Source organism: Dermacentor andersoni, chromosome 5, assembly GCF_023375885.2.
Source record: "Dermacentor andersoni chromosome 5, qqDerAnde1_hic_scaffold, whole genome shotgun sequence".
NCBI classification, from domain to species: Eukaryota; Metazoa; Arthropoda; class Arachnida; order Ixodida; family Ixodidae; genus Dermacentor; species Dermacentor andersoni.
In genome coordinates this window covers 137,479,747-137,499,344 of record NC_092818.1, presented here as the reverse complement: position 1 = coordinate 137,499,344, position 19,598 = coordinate 137,479,747, and the positions used below count along the sequence as shown (strand labels likewise).

The 19,598-nt window shown below is 46.2% G+C and overlaps 2 protein-coding genes across 2 annotated transcripts in view; one reads left to right on the top strand and one right to left on the bottom strand.

Moving 5' to 3' along the window:
- Positions 1–380: 380 nt before the first annotated feature.
- LOC126531233 (ribosomal RNA-processing protein 7 homolog A) lies at positions 381–1,340 on the bottom strand. The gene has a single exon (XM_050178676.2). The coding sequence runs from the start codon at positions 1,311–1,313 to the stop codon at positions 510–512; it is 804 nt and encodes a 267-aa protein (XP_050034633.1). The 5' UTR covers positions 1,314–1,340; the 3' UTR covers positions 381–509.
- A 180-nt stretch (positions 1,341–1,520) lies between these two features.
- Positions 1,521–19,598, top strand: part of LOC126531228 (DNA repair protein XRCC1-like) — a 113,294-nt gene continuing 95,216 nt past the window's right edge. Inside the window, exons 1-3 of the mRNA XM_050178670.3 lie at positions 1,521–1,652; positions 1,804–2,001; positions 8,338–8,496. Of these exons, the coding sequence (XP_050034627.1) occupies positions 1,602–1,652; positions 1,804–2,001; positions 8,338–8,496 (408 nt within the window). The 5' untranslated portion in view covers positions 1,521–1,601. The remainder of the gene's footprint in view (positions 1,653–1,803; positions 2,002–8,337; positions 8,497–19,598) is intronic.

Below are 19,598 nucleotides of genomic sequence, written 5' to 3'. Positions count from 1 at the left end.
GAGCTACAGCGCAATTTTAAGCGACGATTACGTCGCTCCTAAGTGAAAAAAAAACCCCCCAAATTTTACCTACATGGTTTATAAGGTTCCCGCATCCGTATATGAGCGTCTTATTGAATTCGACAGACTCTTCAGCTTCCCTTTAACAGCACATCGCATCAGCCACTGGGCCCCCTGAGTGTCTAAAACACTTTAATGTAATGAACTTCAGAATCTGCAAATAGTGATGGTTATGTGTCTATGATTGTCCAGTATCAGCTCTTTCCTATGGAAAGTAAAGTGCTATAATTGTCTCGTGATGTAGCAACTCGCAATTTAATAATTTTATGGATCAAGCAAATATAAATTTAGTCGTGATACATGGAGTGTGAAGGCATGCATAAAACGTCAGAATACACTTTATTTTACATGCAGAAACATGCGCATTCTCAAGGCACACTGTCATGATTCGCCGCAGCTGCTGTACTTATGGACACGTTGGCATACACTGTCAGTACAGTTCACGAAGACTAGACGGGTCTAAAACGTCTGGATGCTTTCATAAGCGAAATTTTTCGCTTATCTTCTTCGAACTTTTTCCGAAGCTGGGCGATCCTTTCCATTTTTGATTCGCGAATCTGGAATGAGTAAAAATTGACCAGTTCCTTTTGAGAGCGCTTTTTCGTCTCTGCACTGGATATCTTTTGGTTCACGGCGTCGGTCCGCGGAATGACCGGTCGCTTGCCGTACTTAGTGACCGTGATCCAACCCTCTTCGTCGGGAACGCCGTCCATGGCTTTCGCTCGCTGCTTTTCCTCTTCTAGACGCGCGTCGTAGTCTGTCATGTACGTGTCGACTTCCTTCTGCACTTCTTCGGCGTCCATAAACGTCGACTTGTACTCGGCGCACCATTTAGCCATACCAACAACGTTGTCGCAGTCATCGTGGAACAGCACACGTGGTTCCGATACGGACAAGTCTAGAGCGCGCCGTATGGACGCTTCCTTGTGGAACACTACGTACGCGACTTTGAAGCCGGTCACTGGAGGCACGCTGGGAAAGACCGAAGATGTGTTTTCCGCGGGCTTGCCAGAGGAAGGAGATTTCTGTAACCACACCTTAGCCACTTTCCCGCTGTCACCGAAGACACGCTTCAAGCTGTTTTCGTCGCAGTACGGAGGCACGTTCACGACAAACAGTGTCCTCCCCGATGGCTTGTACTCGCTCTTTTCGCGGACACTGTGTTCCTTGAAAAGCATGACGTGAGCAGAACGGCTGTCGTTCGAAAATTTCACTGGCATCTTGCGAAAAGCATCTTTGTTGGAGGCGGCCATGATGCCTCTGTCCGTTAGCCGTGATAGCCGTGCAGCAGAACCGTAGAGCGTGCACAGATGCGTAGCTACGTAGCGCGACACTGGTATCATAAGTTAAAAAAGAAATTCAAAAGTAATATATGCGCGAAATGTTATTTTATTAAGATTAATACAGGTGCTTAAGTAGTAGTCTTCTGAAACGTGCGTGCACAGAAGCAATGGCTTAATCAGCATGTGTGTTTGTAAACATCGTTGCCCGCGGCTCAAGGACGGCGCACGTGCGACGCGGGAACTCGGCTCGGTTCTATCATGCCTGTTTTAAAGATACAGCATATCGTCTCGTTCAGTAGCGAGGACAAGGTATTGCGTTCCTAGCTATGTACTGAATGTTACCCTTTCAAGAACGGGAACACAGTCTAGTTGCATTAGCCTTGTGCATTAGTTGGTACCTGCTTGTCAGTGCGTGACACTCACCGCTACGCATGCTTGTTCTTTCCCCCGATCTTGACAGGTTCACAAAGCGGAAAACCTTCTAAAGCCGGAAACGTACAGGAAGTGGAAATGCGCTACACCAGGAGAAAAACAAGCCTCTGTGATTTTGCAGTTGGAGAAAGCGTCCGTAATCTCTTCCATCGATATCGGAAACGAAAGCTCCGCGTTCATAGAAGTCCTCGTCTCTAGGTCTTCAGACCCTGCGCAGGATTTTCATGTACGCTGACGAAGGTGTTACTAATTTGTGTGGCTTCAAGGCTGGCGCAATTTTTGTTCAGTAACCAACATTTAGTACATAGTATTGCGATCTTGCTATTAACATTGCAGCTCACCATAGTCGTAAGAATTCGTAAGATGAAACAAAGAAAATTTGTGCATTGGAAAACTGGTGTGACCATGTTTTTCTATACTTACTTATCATATTCCCAACTGTTGCATATTCTGTTAACGTTAAGCGGCTGCGTTTGCCTGAGCTCGGCTTGTATTGCTTGGTGCCAAGTGACTATAGGGCACCCCACAACATTTTCTCAACTCTGTCAGCTTCCTTTCACGCTTATTCTCCTTGAGTCACAGATCTAGGGGCATTGTAATAGATACGTGCAGACGAAGTTACCCAGCTGAGTAACTCCATGGAGTGTGAAGGCATGCATAAAACGTCAGAATACACTTTATTTTACATGCAGAAACATGCGCATTCTCAAGGCACACTGTCATGATTCGCCACAGCTGCTGTACTTATGTTGTGTTGTGTTGTTAATTGTTAAAAATCTGCTGCACCAAAGAGAGTATTGAGCGAGAAAAACAGTCGGGATACCGTCAGGACTACATGACTTCTTAGTGTCTAAGTTTAGGATTAAGTTAAGTACACCCTCAGGAGAAATTTATACATAGTCGATTGGAAGGCATGGTTCAGAATCAAAAACAAGGATTAGAAAGTTAGTCAAACAGACAGAGTGGAACTAGCTGCTAAAAGAAGAAGCTATTGTCTGCATATCAGAAAGTGCAACATTGTAATTATCAACGTGCCCGAGGATGACCCAGGGGGTAGGATAGCTTTCCAAAATTTATGGGGATTAGTCTTCATTTTGGCAATTTTGGCAAGGTTACTTTGTAATAAAATTGTTTTGGCACAACCATTTTAGATCAAAGTTCCTCTTTTGTGTTATGGAACTGCATGAGTTTTGTTGAGTTGCCAGAACATATCGATTGACGTAATCTGGCCACACGACATGATAAATTCGAAAAGTCCCTAGTCATCCAAGGAATTTCAATGTTTGCTTTCTTTGTTTTTAAAGGAATGAAAAGGTTGATACATTTACGAGATTTTCGAAGAAACTTGTCAAGGTATTAGTATCACTAGTGGCACTTATTAGTTCCAACTCATGAAAAGAATCGCATAGGGCATCTGTTATTGCCAAATCATCAGCGCGGTTAAAGTCAGGAAATGTGCAGTAGACATAGTGGGATTAAGGGACGATGCCTGAAACTGAAATTAACACAGCATTGTGGTTAAATATTCCATCAATAACATCGCATTCATAACCGGCATTAAAAAGAGATGTGCAAGAAAAATGAGATCAAGGACTGAAGTTTGCCGAGTGAAATCTTGAACATTCTGGTGCAGGCCACAGGACAATGAAATGTGGACCAACTCTCGCCTGATAGTTACTTCATGTCCGCTCACCTTTATCAAAGACCAATCAACACCGGGAGCATTAAAATCGCCCATGCAGATAGCGTTGAATGAAGAAGTAGTATAACTATGAAAAAATTCACTTAGATTGTGTAAATACTCAATATTAGAACCAGGCAGATGGTAAATGACCCCTATAGTCAGACATATTTTCAAGTGGAACTTTACACCACAAAGACTCAGTATCAGGCGGAGCAGGGAGTACGGAAAAGTGGAGGTGAGATTGAAGAAATATAGCAACACCGCCTCCTCTCCCGAATTTTCTGTCTCCCCGAACCACTTTGAGCCCAGGGAGGGTTACTTCAGAATCATGCACACCATCATGTAACCAGGTCTCAGTAACATCGATAATATATGGCAAGTAAGACGAGACCAAGGAAAGAAATTTAGAGAAGTTGTTGACAAGGCTTCCTGCATTAACCTTTAAGATGGGAAGTTTATTGCCAGTATGGTGAAGTCAAGGATATTTGGTCAATTGTTTCGGCAGGTTTAGTTGAGCCAGCAGATCTGACGAGAGTATTGGATGTGCTATCCCAGTCGTATCGTGCCCTGTCAATAAATACATGATCATTTCGAAGTTGGACAGATGAGCCACTGTCCCTACGAGAGCAGGACGCTTCCCAGAGCTTCTTGTGAATATTGCGAACTTGAGGCAAGAAGTCTTCTGAAACATGAAAGCTAGAGTTTTTAAGTTTATAGCAATTATTCAGCGCCAGCACCTTATCTTGAAAATCAAGGAACTTCATAACAATGGGATGTGACCGGCCTATAAAATTATTGCAGAGTCTATGACACCTTTCGATACGCGGACATGCAATCTTAAGAGCATCCTGGAACCACTTAGCAATGTTGGAAGAAAGTTACTCATAATTCTCGTTGGAGCTTTCGCTGAGACCATGTATAGTAATGTTGTTTCTATGCGTACTGTTTTCTAAATTGTTGTTCCTGCAAGAGAGAGTTGAGGTAGCGTTTTTTAATTGCTGGATTTGAGTGTGCAGGTTGTCATTAAAACCCTGCGCACCACTAGACATTAAAGGGACACTAAAGTGAAAAGTGATTTCGTCTGCATCAGTAAATTACCGTTCTACAACACCAAAAACACCACTCTTACAACGATAAGATGTTTGTTAAGCCAGAAAAAGCGCAAGAACGAAATACGGGTGGCGACGCCTACTTAAGTTCCCGCACCCGGGGGCTGTGACGTCTTGGATTTTGATGGCATCTTCTAGGGCCTACTAATTATATATAGCGGTACAGATTGACTACATTGTGTTCTAAAGGAACCAAATATTAAACATGGCAAGTTTCGGGAACCTTTATTCAGCCAACGCGGCCCAAATGCGAAAACATACTTTGGAATCCCTGACGTCATGCTGACATGCCGGTGCTGGCGTTTCGGCGCGAAATTGAAATACTGATACTTGTACCTTCATTTTCTCATCTAATAAACTATTTTTTTGAAATGACTGCCTGCAGGGTTCTCAAACAATGCTTCATTAGGCTAAACTGATTTATTGTTTCGCTTTAGTGTCCCTTTAAGGGTGACCCCAGAGAAGGTAAACATGCTTCCAAAGTCTCAAACCTCATATTGACGGATGATTTAAACATTTAGATTTTAGCAATGGCCAGAGCCAGTTTCTTTTGGCAATGAGAAGTTCAGATAGCACTTCCGCTACTTCGGGTTGTTTATTAACATTTGTCAACCAGGTTTAGGAGGCAGGATCGTGCTGAGAACGAGCGTTGGGACCAGGGTTAACTTCCACATCTCTGCTCAAGAAAAGTCTGTGGGCAGCATTTAACAGAGCCTAATACAAAAATATAGACAAAGCCATGGTAGCAGTCATGTGGGTGAGGGAACAGCAGCATACATCGGATGCACTGAGAATTGGCAAGGTAACACCAGCGTGATAGACAGGCAGCGGATCAACATGGTGCCCACGCCGCTGTTGACTCGCCCACTGAAGAAGGGAACTGCCGGGGACGGCTTTTATAGCTGTAAAATGTTGTCGTGGAACTTGGTCTGCCAGTGATTGGGCGGTGGATTGTGACGTTAATCTGCGGCCACAATGTCCGATGACATTTGTGAGGCATAAATAGTCAAAATGTGCCTATGTTTTTACGTTCAGGTTATTATGTTGATGCGTGCCACCGTGAGGTCGCTAGTTTGTAGCTCTGATATACCTGCATGGCAGGCTAACTCTTCTCCTTTCTCAGTCCCTTCTGTTATTTTCATGATCTAGAGGAAATAACAATTCATGCAGTTCCTCTTACCGGAGAACCTAGTGGTAGCCAGGCATTTGCTCTAGTGGTACTTTATAAATATTGCTTGACAAACATGGCTCATTGTGCCTATGGATATTGTTAACCTTGTAATGTCCAAATACAGTTCGTGATAACAATGAAATGTTATTTAAGTTAAAACATAATTAGTATGACTGTTAATTAGTAATTGCTTTGTCAAGCTATCCAAAGCTCAATCTTAACTCCAGCATAACAAAAAAACTGAAAACACTATGGGCCTTTGGCTAAGTTTCGTGCGTTTAAATCGGCATTTTGAGGCATCACACTTACTCTAGCCTATATGATTAAAGTCCTTCATTTTTGGGTTTTATGGTTTTTACAAACGGGGAAATCAAAATTGGGTGTTATAGTTAAAAAAGAAAACTAGGAAGAAATTGGGCTTATTTCGGGATTCTACTGATAATGTTCACAAATGATTAACACAGGCAGTGGTGTTCTTTTGGACAGAAACATTACATTTGAGAGCAAAATCAATCGCAGGAATGTATATATGCACACACATTGTTTATCATTCCGGTTTTTCAGCTGTTTATACTTGACTCATCGTACATTCCAGCATAATCGCTGGGGCTTGCAAACATTCCGGAACATACACCATTATCCACATCGTGCATGCTATCTGATTAAACTAGATTCTATCGCTATAAAATTGACGACAGTATAATCACAAAGAGAGCTGGTCACAGGTTATGTGACGAACACCTCTATCGAAATTCTTGCTGGCAGGCATCATCTGCATTTTTAAAAGAAGCCACATAAAAGCAGCAAACAGAAACATTCTCGATGACCCTTTGTTTACTGGTTCTCTGCAATTTTTTTTTTTTACTAAAGATAAGGAAAGCACAAATAGTAGTGCACATGGTCATGCTTCTCAATAGGTGTGATGCTTTTCCTTATCTCACCAGCCCTTGTTGATGTACATTGTCATGTGCATTTTGATGTCCATCCTAGACCTGTCCGGCCTTTCATCCTTGTCTGTTGTTATCCTGTTCTGCTGCTTTGCGCTACATGTCTTTGCAACAAAATAATACCTGCCGCGGTGGTTTCGCGGCTATAGTGTTGCGCTGCTAAGCACGAGGCCGCAGGATCAAATCCTGGCCGTGGCGGCCACATTTCGATGGGGGCAAAATGCAAAAATGCCCATGTCTCATGCATTGGGGGCATGTTAAAGGTCCCCTGATGGTCAAAATTATTCTGTAGTCCCTCACTACAGCATGCCTCATGATCAAATCGTGGTTTTGGCACGTAAAACCTCATAATTCAATTCAACAAAATTAATGGAATACCAACTAGCCAATCTGGCGCCCTTCTATGAATGTACCTTAGTTGAGAAGACATTCTTTCAACGTCACACCTAATGCAGAGTAACGTCAACGCTGCGTTTGCTTTCTGGCACATTAGTGCTGTTTACATGTGTGTGATGTGCGGGTAATGTGATGTGTAATTGTTGTTCGTGTAAAAGTGGCTAATAAAAGGTCAACAAGCTTTCATTCACTCAAGGCTGGCAAGCTCTGAACATACATTTCCCAGTTTCTGCTTGAGTGCTAGTGAAAATGAAGCATAGATTATAACTGATTAATATTAATAATAGCATATATTTTAGTCACTTGCTCATGCAAGGTGGGCAATGTTCATTGGTTTTGCAACACATTGGTTTTGCAACGCCTGCATTTATTCTTGTCCTTTACAAAATAGTGAAACTACAAAGAAAAACTGGGCTAGGAAAACCCAGCTTTAATGTGATTATTGTAGAACTAGTTTCAGGTGTGAAAATCGGGAGTTACCGGATTTTACCCCAAAACAAAGGACCCCATATATGATATGCTGGACATTACTTGGTTAACACAATTGTTATTTTCTGCTTAGGCCACAGTGGCACCAAACTGAGCAATTTCAGATTAAAATGTACTAGTTTGGACCATAGATTGTGTCATAACCACACCTCAGTGACAGTTCCCTCAGGATAACAGAAACTAATCTCGAAGGCTAGGATATTGCAAGCTGCATATACCAACAATGATTGAGGGAGCTGGAAACATGTAATGGAAGCGATGTTTTGTACACCACCAATTGTATTGCCTAGGTGCGACTAACTGAAACAGAAGGTTCATTAAAAATGTTCTGAAGGTACATTTTTGTGCCTTAATAATGGTCACTTTTGTAATAATTGCCACTGTGTATGTGAATGCTTATTAAATTTCAAGCTTATGTAAAATACTGCAACAGGATAAGAACAACGCAGAGGCACAACGAATTGACACAAACAGGCTCTGATTACTAACTGTTTTATTCTGAGATCAGTGTACTGCTTCTATGCACTGTGGTCAACCTGACAGAATAAGCCAAAAGTGACTATCAATGACGTCATTGATAACGAGGCAATGCAATAATGAATATTTATTAATGGTGCCCTTGTATTATCAAGCTGTAGCCACAAATGAGCCTGGTGTAGCCACAAATGAGCCTGGTGTGAGATGAAGCATCGTTTCTAGTTTGAAAGTAAAGTGATACAAACTAACATTGAATGCCTATTGAATATCCTTTGTTCTTTCTACACAGGTCATTCTAGTGGCATCATCATTCATGACGCCGATGGACGCTCGCCAAGGGACAAACCTAAACCGTGTCCGCATGTTTGGGGCTGAAAAGCTGTCTCAATCCTTTGTTAAAGAAAAGTGGGACCGTGTTAAAATTGTGTGCACACAGCCTTTTAATAAGGTACGCTTTGATGCATTTCAGTGTTGTGCTTTATTGCTCTTTCCTGGTAATGGACAGCTTTCATATGTACCAGGTGTCCTTTATTTAATGTTGACTGAGTTCTTTAATATTGCCTATGGCATAAAGCACATATCTGCTTATTGAGCTGGCTTGCTTGAAGGAGCAGACATTGCTTGGACAAGAAATCAAAATGCATAACTGACTAATTAAAAACATTTACTAGTCATCTTCTAAACTAAATACCTTAGGGCATGTACTGCAATTTATGAATCGAAGCCGGCAAGTTCGCAAAGCATATCCACTTGGAACAAATTTTGAAACTAGCACCAGTTTTCAGATAAGTGCCGCCAAACTTCCAGTAAATATGCGCTGTTGTGCTACTTACTTTTTTAACAGAACACCTTTTTTTATACATTGATGTTCAAAGATATATTTCATCGCACATTATGGGAAATCACATCTCAAAACTAGTGTCTGCCTCTGAATTCATCCAAAGAAAATACGCCGTGCGAACTTGCCAACTACAACTTGTCAATTGTAATATGTGCTGTAATGTAACTGTTTTGAAAGTTAGTTATAGCAATTTTGCTAATTAGTGCTTTATGCACTTTGATTTCTCAGCAAATAATGTCTTAGTAGTCCAGCTCCAGCAGCTCCAGCTCAATCCGGCTACATGCCACAGGGAATTGTTAAAAAATTCTGTTATGCCAAAGAAATTCCCTATATACAGTTGAACCTCGATATAGCAAAGTTGGTAAAATCAGCACTTTACTTAGTCATATTGTTATGGAATGGCGAAAGAAGAGAGAGGAAGAAGATCGCGAGACGCTGGCTGCTGCGTGTTGTTGGTGGTCAGCCATCTTAACTACTCTGACTCATCTTGTATATATATTGTAAATACAGTCTTTCTATACTCCCAACGTCCCCGTAACAATATCAATATTTCGTTATATTGAAATTGGACCTTTTAGGCAAAGAAGTACAGTCTCTAACAAATTTTTCTTGCATGAAAGGGGCTGTAAAATTTTCCAAGTTATCGCGCAATTGGAAAAAAACGAATTAATTCTGTTCAGTTTGAGAGTCGGCAACCAAGAACACGGTTTCATGCCGTGTCGATGATATCTTTACAGTGGCGGTACAATGTGAAGCCTGTGAAGTTTTCGCGTCCACTCTGCTGTCGCAGCTGATAGTGTCATCTGCAGTGCGATGATGCTGTCAGTCATCTTGACTCGCGCAAATTTTGCACCCGCTGCAGGTTATACCTCCAAGATGGGGCGTGCGAGCTGCACATGCACTCAGCCTACCCTCTCCCTTGCGCACACGGGAGGATGGCACGCATCACGGCATCATGCCACCATCCTCCTCAGCTCACCCTCGCAGGCTTTCCCTCATACCCACAGCCTATACTAGCGTGAGGGGTGCGATAGGATCCTACCGTATGGCGGCGAGAGGGTCCTGTGTTTAGTAGTTTAGTGCTACACCACTACTTATGTTTATCACTGTTATTGGCAACTGAGGCAGGTATAATTGGCCAGAATACAAATGCTGAATTGAGCACGGACACAAAGCACACTTCGAATACAGAATGACACGTGTACTTATCTTTATCGGGCGACCACGCTTCGCCGCCTAACAAATGCTATCACACAGCGCGGGACGCGCCTGCATGTATCCGAAGTTTCTGGAAAGTTATCGATGCTTCTATCCGCGGTCTGTTGTCGCCGAACCTTGTGTTATCTGATTTCATCGCCTGACGCGAATGGTGTAGAACTTTGTGGAAGGCACGCGTGTCCCAACGATTAGTCTGGAACATTCGATGACTGCTCTATAAAAGCCGACGCGCTTGACCCGCTAATCAGATTTCCGACGATCGCCGACCGTGTTCGCCGCTATCGTTGTGCTATAAGTGTAGCCTGTTTTTGTGGGCACAGGTTCGCCCAATAAAAGCTAGTTTTGTATTCCACCATATTGCTGCTTTCTTCACCGTCACTACCACGTGACATCTGGTGGAGGTGCGTGTGCGTTCATGTACCGGACGCCCCCGACAAACCGTGATCCAAGCCCGGACCTCAAAGACAGCACCAACGTAGTCCCGGATCATCGAGCAAGCCGCCGTCTTCAACAACTGCCCCCGGAGCACGGACTTTTGCCTGAAACCAGGAAGATCACCACCAAGTCCACCCCAATGGCAGCCCCAGCATCTCCCATCGTGCTGCAGCAGCCCAGGGAGCCTCCGACGTTCCGCGGTTCAACGTTCGAGGACCCGGAAAGCTGGCTTGAGACATACGAGAGGGTCGCTACTTTTAACAACTGGAACAGCGACGACAAACTGCGACATGTCTTCTTCGCATTGGAAGACGCTGCCAGGACGTGGTTCGAGAACCGAGAAGCCACCTTGACGACCTGGGAGCTGTTCCGAAGCGGCTTCCTGCAGACATTCGCAAGCGTCGTACGCCGAGAACGAGCCCAAGCGCTATTAGAAACCCGGGTGCAACTACCAAATGAGACCACCGCAATTTTTACAGAAGAAATGAGCCGCCTATTCCGCCACGCCGACCCGGAAATGTCGAGGAAAAGAAAGTCCGCCTACTCATGCGTGGTGTGAAGGAGGAACTTTTTGCCGGGATGGTACGAAGCCCACCGAAGACCGTCGACGAGTTTCTTCGCGAGGCCACCAGCATCGAGAAGACACTCGAGATGCGAAACCGGCAATTCGACCGCCGCACGAACGCGACAAACTACGGCGGAGTTCAGTCACTGGCCACCGACGACCTACGCGAGACTATCCGAGCTGTCGTGCGGGAGGAGCTACAAAAGCTGTTCCCATCATCACAGCCTCAAGTGGCTTCGATTGCCGACGCCGTGCGTGAGGAACTCCAACAACAACTTGGAGTAGCCCCTGAATCGCCGCAGCCGGAGCCGCAAGCGATGACCTACGCCGCCGTCGCACGCCGTCAAGGTCCCCCTCCGCGACCGCGCCAGGGCCCTGTCACGCCGCAATTCCGTCGTCCGTCGCCGCCGCCGCCGCCAGCACGACCACCCGTCGCCCAGCGCAGCTACCCGAGGAAGACAGACGTGTGGCGCGCTCCTGACCACCGCCCGCTCTGCTACCACTGCGGGGAAGCCGGCCATGTGTACCGCCGATGCCCATACCGGGAGATGGGACTGCGAGGTTTCGCCGTTAACGCGCCGCGGCCACAGATTGGCGAACGACCTCGCGATATCGCCGACTACCTCGCCGCCACTCAGTGGAGCCCTCGACGAGCTTCCCGTTCGCTGTCACCAGGCCGCTACCTGTCGCCGCAGCGCCGACCATACACTGGCCCAGCCCGCGGCCGGTCCGTCAGCCCATATCCGGAAAACTAAAAGCAGCAACCGATGGAGGTGCGGTTGCTGTTCGTCGAACTGACGAAGATCCTCCGCCGCCGACGAAGACGACGAAGCAACCATCTCGACGACCTAACGACGACACGCCGCTGTCCCGACGAAGTCAGGAAGCCAAGACTACACCGACGAAAGACGGCTTGACGACGCGACGTTCAAGCTTCAGTTCAACACGACGCAGCCGTGATCCGACGCCGAGACCCAACTGCAACGCCAGACAAAAAACCACCGACCTCAACGTGCTTCTCGACGGCCACGCAGTTACCGCCTTAGTGGACACAGGGGCTGATTACTCCGTCATGAGTGGACACATCGCCGCCCAGTTGAAAAAGGTTAAGACTGCATGGGAAGGCCCTCAAATTCGCACCGCAGGAGGACACCTCATCACGCCGACTGGAATCTGCACGGCAAGAATAACCATTCATGACCGGACTTACCCTGCCGCTTTCGTTATCCTCCAACAGTGTTCACGAGACGTCATTCTCGGTATGGACTTCCTGAACCAACACGGTGCAATCATCGACCTGAAGTCACAGTCAATAACGCTGTTGGAAGATAAAGCGATACCGCTGGAGAGCCCTCGTAGTCACCACGCCTTGAGTGTGCTCGAAGATCAAGTGAGCATCCCGCCTCGCTCCAGCATTGTTATTTTGGTCGGCACCGAAACACCCGCTGACGTAGAAGGCGTCATCGAAGGCGACCGTCTACTGCTCGACCGTGAAATTTGCGTCGCAAGAGGGATCGCTCGACTGCACGGAGGAAACACGAAAGTGTTGCTGACAAACTTCAGCAAGGAGTTCAAGCACATCAACAAGGGCACGACGATCGCATACATCGAGGAAATTGTGGAAACCAGCGATGCCTTTGTCCTCTCGGATTCTGTCGCATCTACCCCGACGACCGTAGTTCCCGAGCCAGACTTCGACATAAGTCCAAGTCTCCCCGTGATTAAGCAGCAACAGCTCAGAAGTCTGCTTCGACGATACAAAGGCTGCTTTTCGACGTCATCGAGGATTCGACAAACACCAGTCGCAAAGCATCGCATAATAACCGAAGAATGCGCTCGACCACTACGCCAGAGCCCTTACCGAGTTTCGACGCGAGAACGCGAAGCTATAAGACAACAAGTCGGTGAAATGCTGCGCGACGACATCATCCAGCCGTCGAAAAGCCCGTGGGCATCCCCTGTTGTCCTGGTAAAGAAAAAGGACGGAACCCTACGTTTCTGTGTCGATTATCGTCGACTGAACAAGATCACGAAGAAGGATGTATACCCCCTCCCACGGATAGACGACGCATTAGATCGGCTCTGCAACGCTAAATACTTCTCGTCGATGGACCTCAAGTCTGGCTATTGGCAAATTGAAGTCGACGAAAGAGATCGCGAAAAGACCGCCTTCATCACCCCAGACGGCCTCTACGAGTTCAAGGTTATGCCATTTGGACTGTGCTTGGCGCCTGCAACGTTCCAGCGCGTGATGGACACGGTTTTAAAGGATTGAAGTGGCAGACCTGTCTCGTTTACTTGGATGACGTCGTTGTCTTCGCCGAAAATTTCGACGCTCACCTTAGGCGGCTTGCAACAGTACTCGAGGCCATCAAGTCATCAGGGCTCACTCTGAAGCCAGAAAAGTGCCGCTTCGCCTACGATGAGCTTCTGTTCCTAGGCCACGTCATCAGCAAGTCTGGAGTCCGCCCCGACCCGCAGAAGACAGCTGCCATCGCAAAGTTCCCGCAGCCCACCGACAAGAAGGCAGTGCGTAGATTTCTTGGCATGTGTGCCTATTACAGGCGATTTGTCAAGGACTTTTCACGCATCGCTGAGCCGCTCACACAGCTAACTAAATGTGACATCGAGTTCAAGTGGGAAACGCCGCAGGCTGACGCATTTGAAGAACTCAAACGACGCATGCAGTCGCCGCCCGTACTTGCGCACTTCGACGAGCTCGCCGATACCGAAATCCACACTGACGCCAGTAGCCTAGGCCTCGGTGCCGTCCTAGTCCAGAGAAAAGATGGACATGAACACGTGATAGCTTACGCTAGCCGGTCGTTGTCAAAAGCGGAAGGCAATTATTCCACAACGGAAAAGGAATGCCTCGCCATCGTTTGGGCTACAGCGAAATTTCGCCCCTACCTATATGGCAGGCCATTCAGAGTGGTCAGCGACCATCACGCGTTGTGTTGGCTAGCTAACTTAAAGGACCCTTCAGGACGGCTGGCACGGTGGAGCCTCAGACTACAAGAATATGACATCACTGTAACATACAAGTCCGGTCGAAAACACTCAGATGCCGATTGCCTATCACGCGCCCCCATTGACCCGCCGCCGCAAGATAACGAGGATGACGACGCCTTCCTTGGAATAATAAGTGCGGAAGACTTCGCTGATCAACAACGAGGGGACCCGGAGCTAAAAGCCCTTGTCGAGTATTTGGAAGGGCACACCGACGTTGTCCCTAGGGCATTTAAGCGTGGATTATCTTCGTTCACGCTTCAAAACAACCTACTCGTGAAGAAAAACTTTTCACCAGTCCGCGCCAACTACCTTCTTGTTGTTCCGTCGGCGCTGCGTCCAGAAGTACTGCACGCCTTACACGACGATCCAACTGCTGGGCACCTCGGATTCTCCCGGACGCTGTCGAGGATACATGAAAGGTATTACTGGCCGCGTCTTACCGCCGACGTCGCCCGTTACGTCAAGACATGCCGAGACTGTCAACGATGCAAGACACCACCGACAAGGCCAGCAGGGTTACTACAGCCGATCGAACCTCCTCGTCGACCATTCGAGCAGATTGGAATGGATTTGTTGGGGCTGTTTCCGACGTCAACATCCGGGAATAAGTGGATCGTCGTGGCGACGGACTATCTAACCCGCTTCGCTGAAACAAAAGCTCTACCGAAAGGCAGCACAGCCGAGGTGGCGAAATTTTTCGTCGAGAACATCCTGCTGCGACATGGCGCCCCAGAAGTCCTCATCACCGACAGAGGAACGGCTTTTACAGCAGAGCTCACCCAAGCCATTCTGCAATATAGCCAGACAAGCCACAGGAGGACAACTGCCTACCATCCGCAAACTAATGGTCTCACGGAGCGCCTGAATAAGACCCTCGCCGACATGCTAGCGATGTACGTCGACGTTGAGCACAAGACGTGGGACGCGGTCCTGCCGTATGTAACCTTCGCTTACAACACGGCGGTGCAAGAAACAACACAGATCACGCCGTTCAAGCTGGTTTACGGCAGGAACCCGACGACGACGCTCGACGCCATGCTGCCCCACGTCATTGACGAAGAGAATGTTGACGTCGCTAGCTATCTCCAGCGCGCCGAAGAAGCCCGACACTACAACCTCCGACGACGCTTCGTCGAGTACCAGCCCGGCAACCGTGTTTGGGTATGGACCCCCATATGCCGACGAGGACTCAGTGAGAAGCTATTGCGACGCTATTTCGGACCCTACAAGGTCATCCGACGTATTGGCGCTCTGGACTATGAGGTCGTGCCAGACGGCATTTCGCATTCACAGCGGCGCCGCGCACGATCTGAAGTGGTCCACGTGGTGCGCCTTAAACCCTTTTACGGATGCTGACGAAATTCGTTATTTTTGTTGTTTTCTTTGCTACGAGTGCTTTTGTGTATTACTTTCGTTTGTTTGCAGCATCGGGTCGATGCTTTATTTAAGAGGGGGGTATTGACACGTGTACTTATCTTTATCGGGCGACCACGCTTCGCCGCCTAACAAATGCTATCACACAGCGCGGGACGCGCCTGCATGTATCCGAAGTTTCTGGAAAGTTATCGATGCTTCTATCCGCGGTCTGTTGTCGCCGAACCTTGTTTTATCTGATTTCATCGCCTGACGCGAATGGTGTAGAACTTTGTGGAAGGCACGCGTGTCCCAACGATTAGTCTGGAACATTCGATGACTGCTCTATAAAAGCCGACGCGCTTGACCCGCTGATCAGATTTCCGACGATCGCCGACCGTGTTCGCCGCTATCATTGTGCTATAAGTGTAGCCTGTTTTTGTGGGCACAGGTTCGCCCAATAAAAGCTAGTTTTGTATTCCACCATATTGCTGCTTTCTTCACCGTCACTACCACGTGCGATGATGCTGTCAGTCATCTTGACTCGCGCAAATTTTGCACCCGCTGCAGGTTATACCTCCAAGATGGGGCGTGCGAGCTGCACATGCACTCAGCCTACCCTCTCCCTTGCGCACACGGGAGGATGGCACGCATCACGGCATCATGCCACCATCCTCCTCAGCTCACCCTCGCAGGCTTTCCCTCATACCCACAGCCTATACTAGCGTGAGGGGTGCGATAGGATCCTACCGTATGGCGGCGAGAGGGTCCTGTGTTTAGTAGTTTAGTGCTACACCACTACTTATGTTTATCACTGTTATTGGCAACTGAGGCAGGTATAATTGGCCAGAATACAAATGCTGAATTGAGCACGGACACAAAGCACACTTCGAATACAGAACTACAGTAAACCCTGTTGACTCAGGTTTGTAAAAACTAGAAAAAAATTTGAGAGAGCGGTGATTCGAGATAAGTGAAATCATGAAAATAGAAGCCCACTAGCCACACATAGAGCCCTTAAAGTGCCACCGGTAATATTCTCGGTCACTTTAGCGTGCATCGACACCAGATCGGTCGGTGCGTCTACGGGCAACGATATTTCTGGTGTTGTGACAAGACAGCATGCTTGGCACAGAGTCAAGATGGTTATAATGCTAATGCAATATTTGAAGCCAGTCATTTGAGCATAACTGGTTTCAGACATCCAAAAGCCTGACGCCACTACTTTCTGCATCGCAACAAATTCTGGATGACTTCACTTCTAGCACCGAAGCTGAACTGCAGAAGTGCACAAGGTCAAGCCTTTAGCAGATGCCTACGAATTATGTGGCATTTATGCCTCAGCGTTGCACGAGCATGAAACGAGCGTGCTTATCAAGCCATGATCTTACTGAAACCGTGGGCTTGCACGCTGGCTTCATTTGAGTGCAACGTGTGGGCTGATTGTGCCTGTTCAAAAGTGCCGATCATCTTGCCGAAGGTCACAATTGGTATGCTGTGACCATATTGATGCATCCGGGACAGCTTCCTAAATGACAGTGGGAAAAAAAAAAAAAAAGACTTCAAATCCCAGCTCACCACTGCCACGTAAGGTGACAACAAAGCGGCAGCGACCAACCGAGCAAGTGCGCCTAGCAGTGATGGATATAAAGAAGGTGCTAAAGATGAGCAGGGAGTGTGGCCCGGCGCAGCGCCTGGCTGGACTAGTGACTTGCCACTGGGTGAAAAGTGAGTGCAAGTGACGCTGTCAATGCTGCCCTGTTGCCTTTTCCCTGGTATTTTTGAAGTCGAGATATCCAGAGTCCAATGCAAAAGCTTTTCGAAATGAAAGGTGAAAAACACGTGGGTTTACATGACGGCTGGAAGAAAATGTCCGCTTGACAGATCTTTCGATATGTCACAGTGCGTGTCAATGATGTTTTACTGTATATGTGGTGCAGAACGCATTGATGCGCAACGTGCTGCATCGGCGCCGCACTTGGCAGTTATAACCTCCGGAACCAGGCAGTGCGGACTGCAAGATTTCAGTGTCCATTACTTGTTAAACTCCCTGCTAGAGGCTGAGATGCTGCTTCGCTTCGGTGGCAGCTCTATGTCACGCGGCGCATGATTCGACAGGCACATTCACAAGCAACGACATGTAATTCAACTGTTTGATCATCTGTGTTCATTCTGTTTCCATTTATTGTCTTAGTATTCAGTTGTGATGGCAGTGAAATTGCATTATATTGAAGTCGTGTAAAAACACACTTTCTTGTATTGAGGTTAAAAATACGTGGTGTTCTATGGACCAGATGCTATAGAGAGCTAAATACTTCTTGATATAAAGAATTTTATTATATTGAAGTTCGTTATATCGAGGTTTGATCGCATATAAAATATTGCAAGCAGTTTCATTTCAAGTACAAAGCAATGACACCAACAGCCAGCTTAACATTTTAGAACTGTGGCTATTTAGTCTTTCTTCATAATTTTTTTTCCTAGCTTTTGCTTTGCACTTCAAGGTACACTTCTAAAAATGGCACCAATCTACTGTCTAAACATATAGGAGTGCAACCTGGGACACGGACGAAGAAAGAGGACAGGATGAGCACTATACTGTCAACAAGATGTATTTGTCGATGGCCGCATATGTACATGCATCTTTACCCATGTGCAAGGGGTCCACTAAAATCAACATGTGCTTAAAGACAGGAATTGAGAAAGTACATTTCCCTGCTGCGTATAAATAAGTAAATCTTGTTGACAGCACAGCACTCGTCTAGTCCTTTTTTTTTGCCCGTGCTCCAGATTGCGCTCCTGTGTATTTACTGAATATGCACAAGCCCAGCTACAGTACTTCTAAGCTACTGTCTGTTGGTCCTCTCTAAGTTCTTCACTTTTGAAGTATTATTTCTTTGCAGTTGTAGCTGCCTCTGCCTTTTTGTGATTAAGTGTTTGCTAGTGGAATTGTTTTGCTGACACGGTTAGTCAGCATTGCTTCTAATGACTCCCCGGTCTTGCTTGTTTAGCTTGACAGTTGAAAATTTTACATGTCCTCTTTTACGTCATATAATATGTGTCTCTACAACATTTAACTGTTCAACTCAATGATGCCTTAGGCCCCTTAATTATTGCCCATGTGTGATGCAAGTTTCTGCTTGAAGTAATTAGTAAGTCAGAAATCAATATAATAAACCAATAAACTAATAGTATTATGTTTAATTTTAGTGCACTGTGCTACCATGAAAGAACACTCCTGTCACTGAAGGTGTGGCTCGTAGAAATCATTGTGCACATATCATTCTTGTGGTGAGATTGAAGAGAGTTGTGTGCAAGATATAGAATTGCCATTTTGTCATTTATATTGTCATTTATTGAGGTACAGTTCTCAAATGCAATGATACTGATTGACGGATGAGAGAAGAAAGCAAAATTATGGTGAATGTTCTGTCACAAAACAACACTAACTTGTTGAAAGAAAGCACCTTCTTTTATGTTGCAGGTTTCTCTTTTGTGATTATTTTTGTTGAATTATCTGTGATAATCAGTGCATTCTGCCATTGCTAACCTATGAGGCTCAAACATGAGAAGGAAACAAATAAACGTGAAATGATTTAAACAACCCTGCAAGGATCATTGGAGCTGAAACTGATATGTATAACTTTACGAGATAGGAAGGCAGCACTGTGGATTAGACAGAAAAAAGTGAGTAGCTGATAATGTAGTTATGATTAAGATGGAGAAATGGAGTTGGAGAGGTTGCACAGTGCATAAAACAGATACTCGGTGCTTTGATAGAGATAAAAGAGGGAGAAGGAGGGAAATGCAGTTGAGGGTGGTAAGTATAAACTGGAGTGATAAAATTATAAAATTTGCAGGCATAGGAGGGAGTTGGCTGACACAGGACAGGGTTAACTGCAGATTTCTGGGAGAGATCAGCATCCTGCAGTGGGCAGGAAGAAGATGGTGATGTAAATGTATACAAAGTTAGCTGTAAAAAAAAAAAGTGGTTGTAGCACAGTGGTACTGTTTCCGAACGGATGTTTACAGCATCTGCTATGCCTGTGATGACTTGATTGAGATGGTAGTTGCGAGGTTCTTGTGGAACTTGTAATGTTGTTTTACTTTCAGCATAGTTTTACAC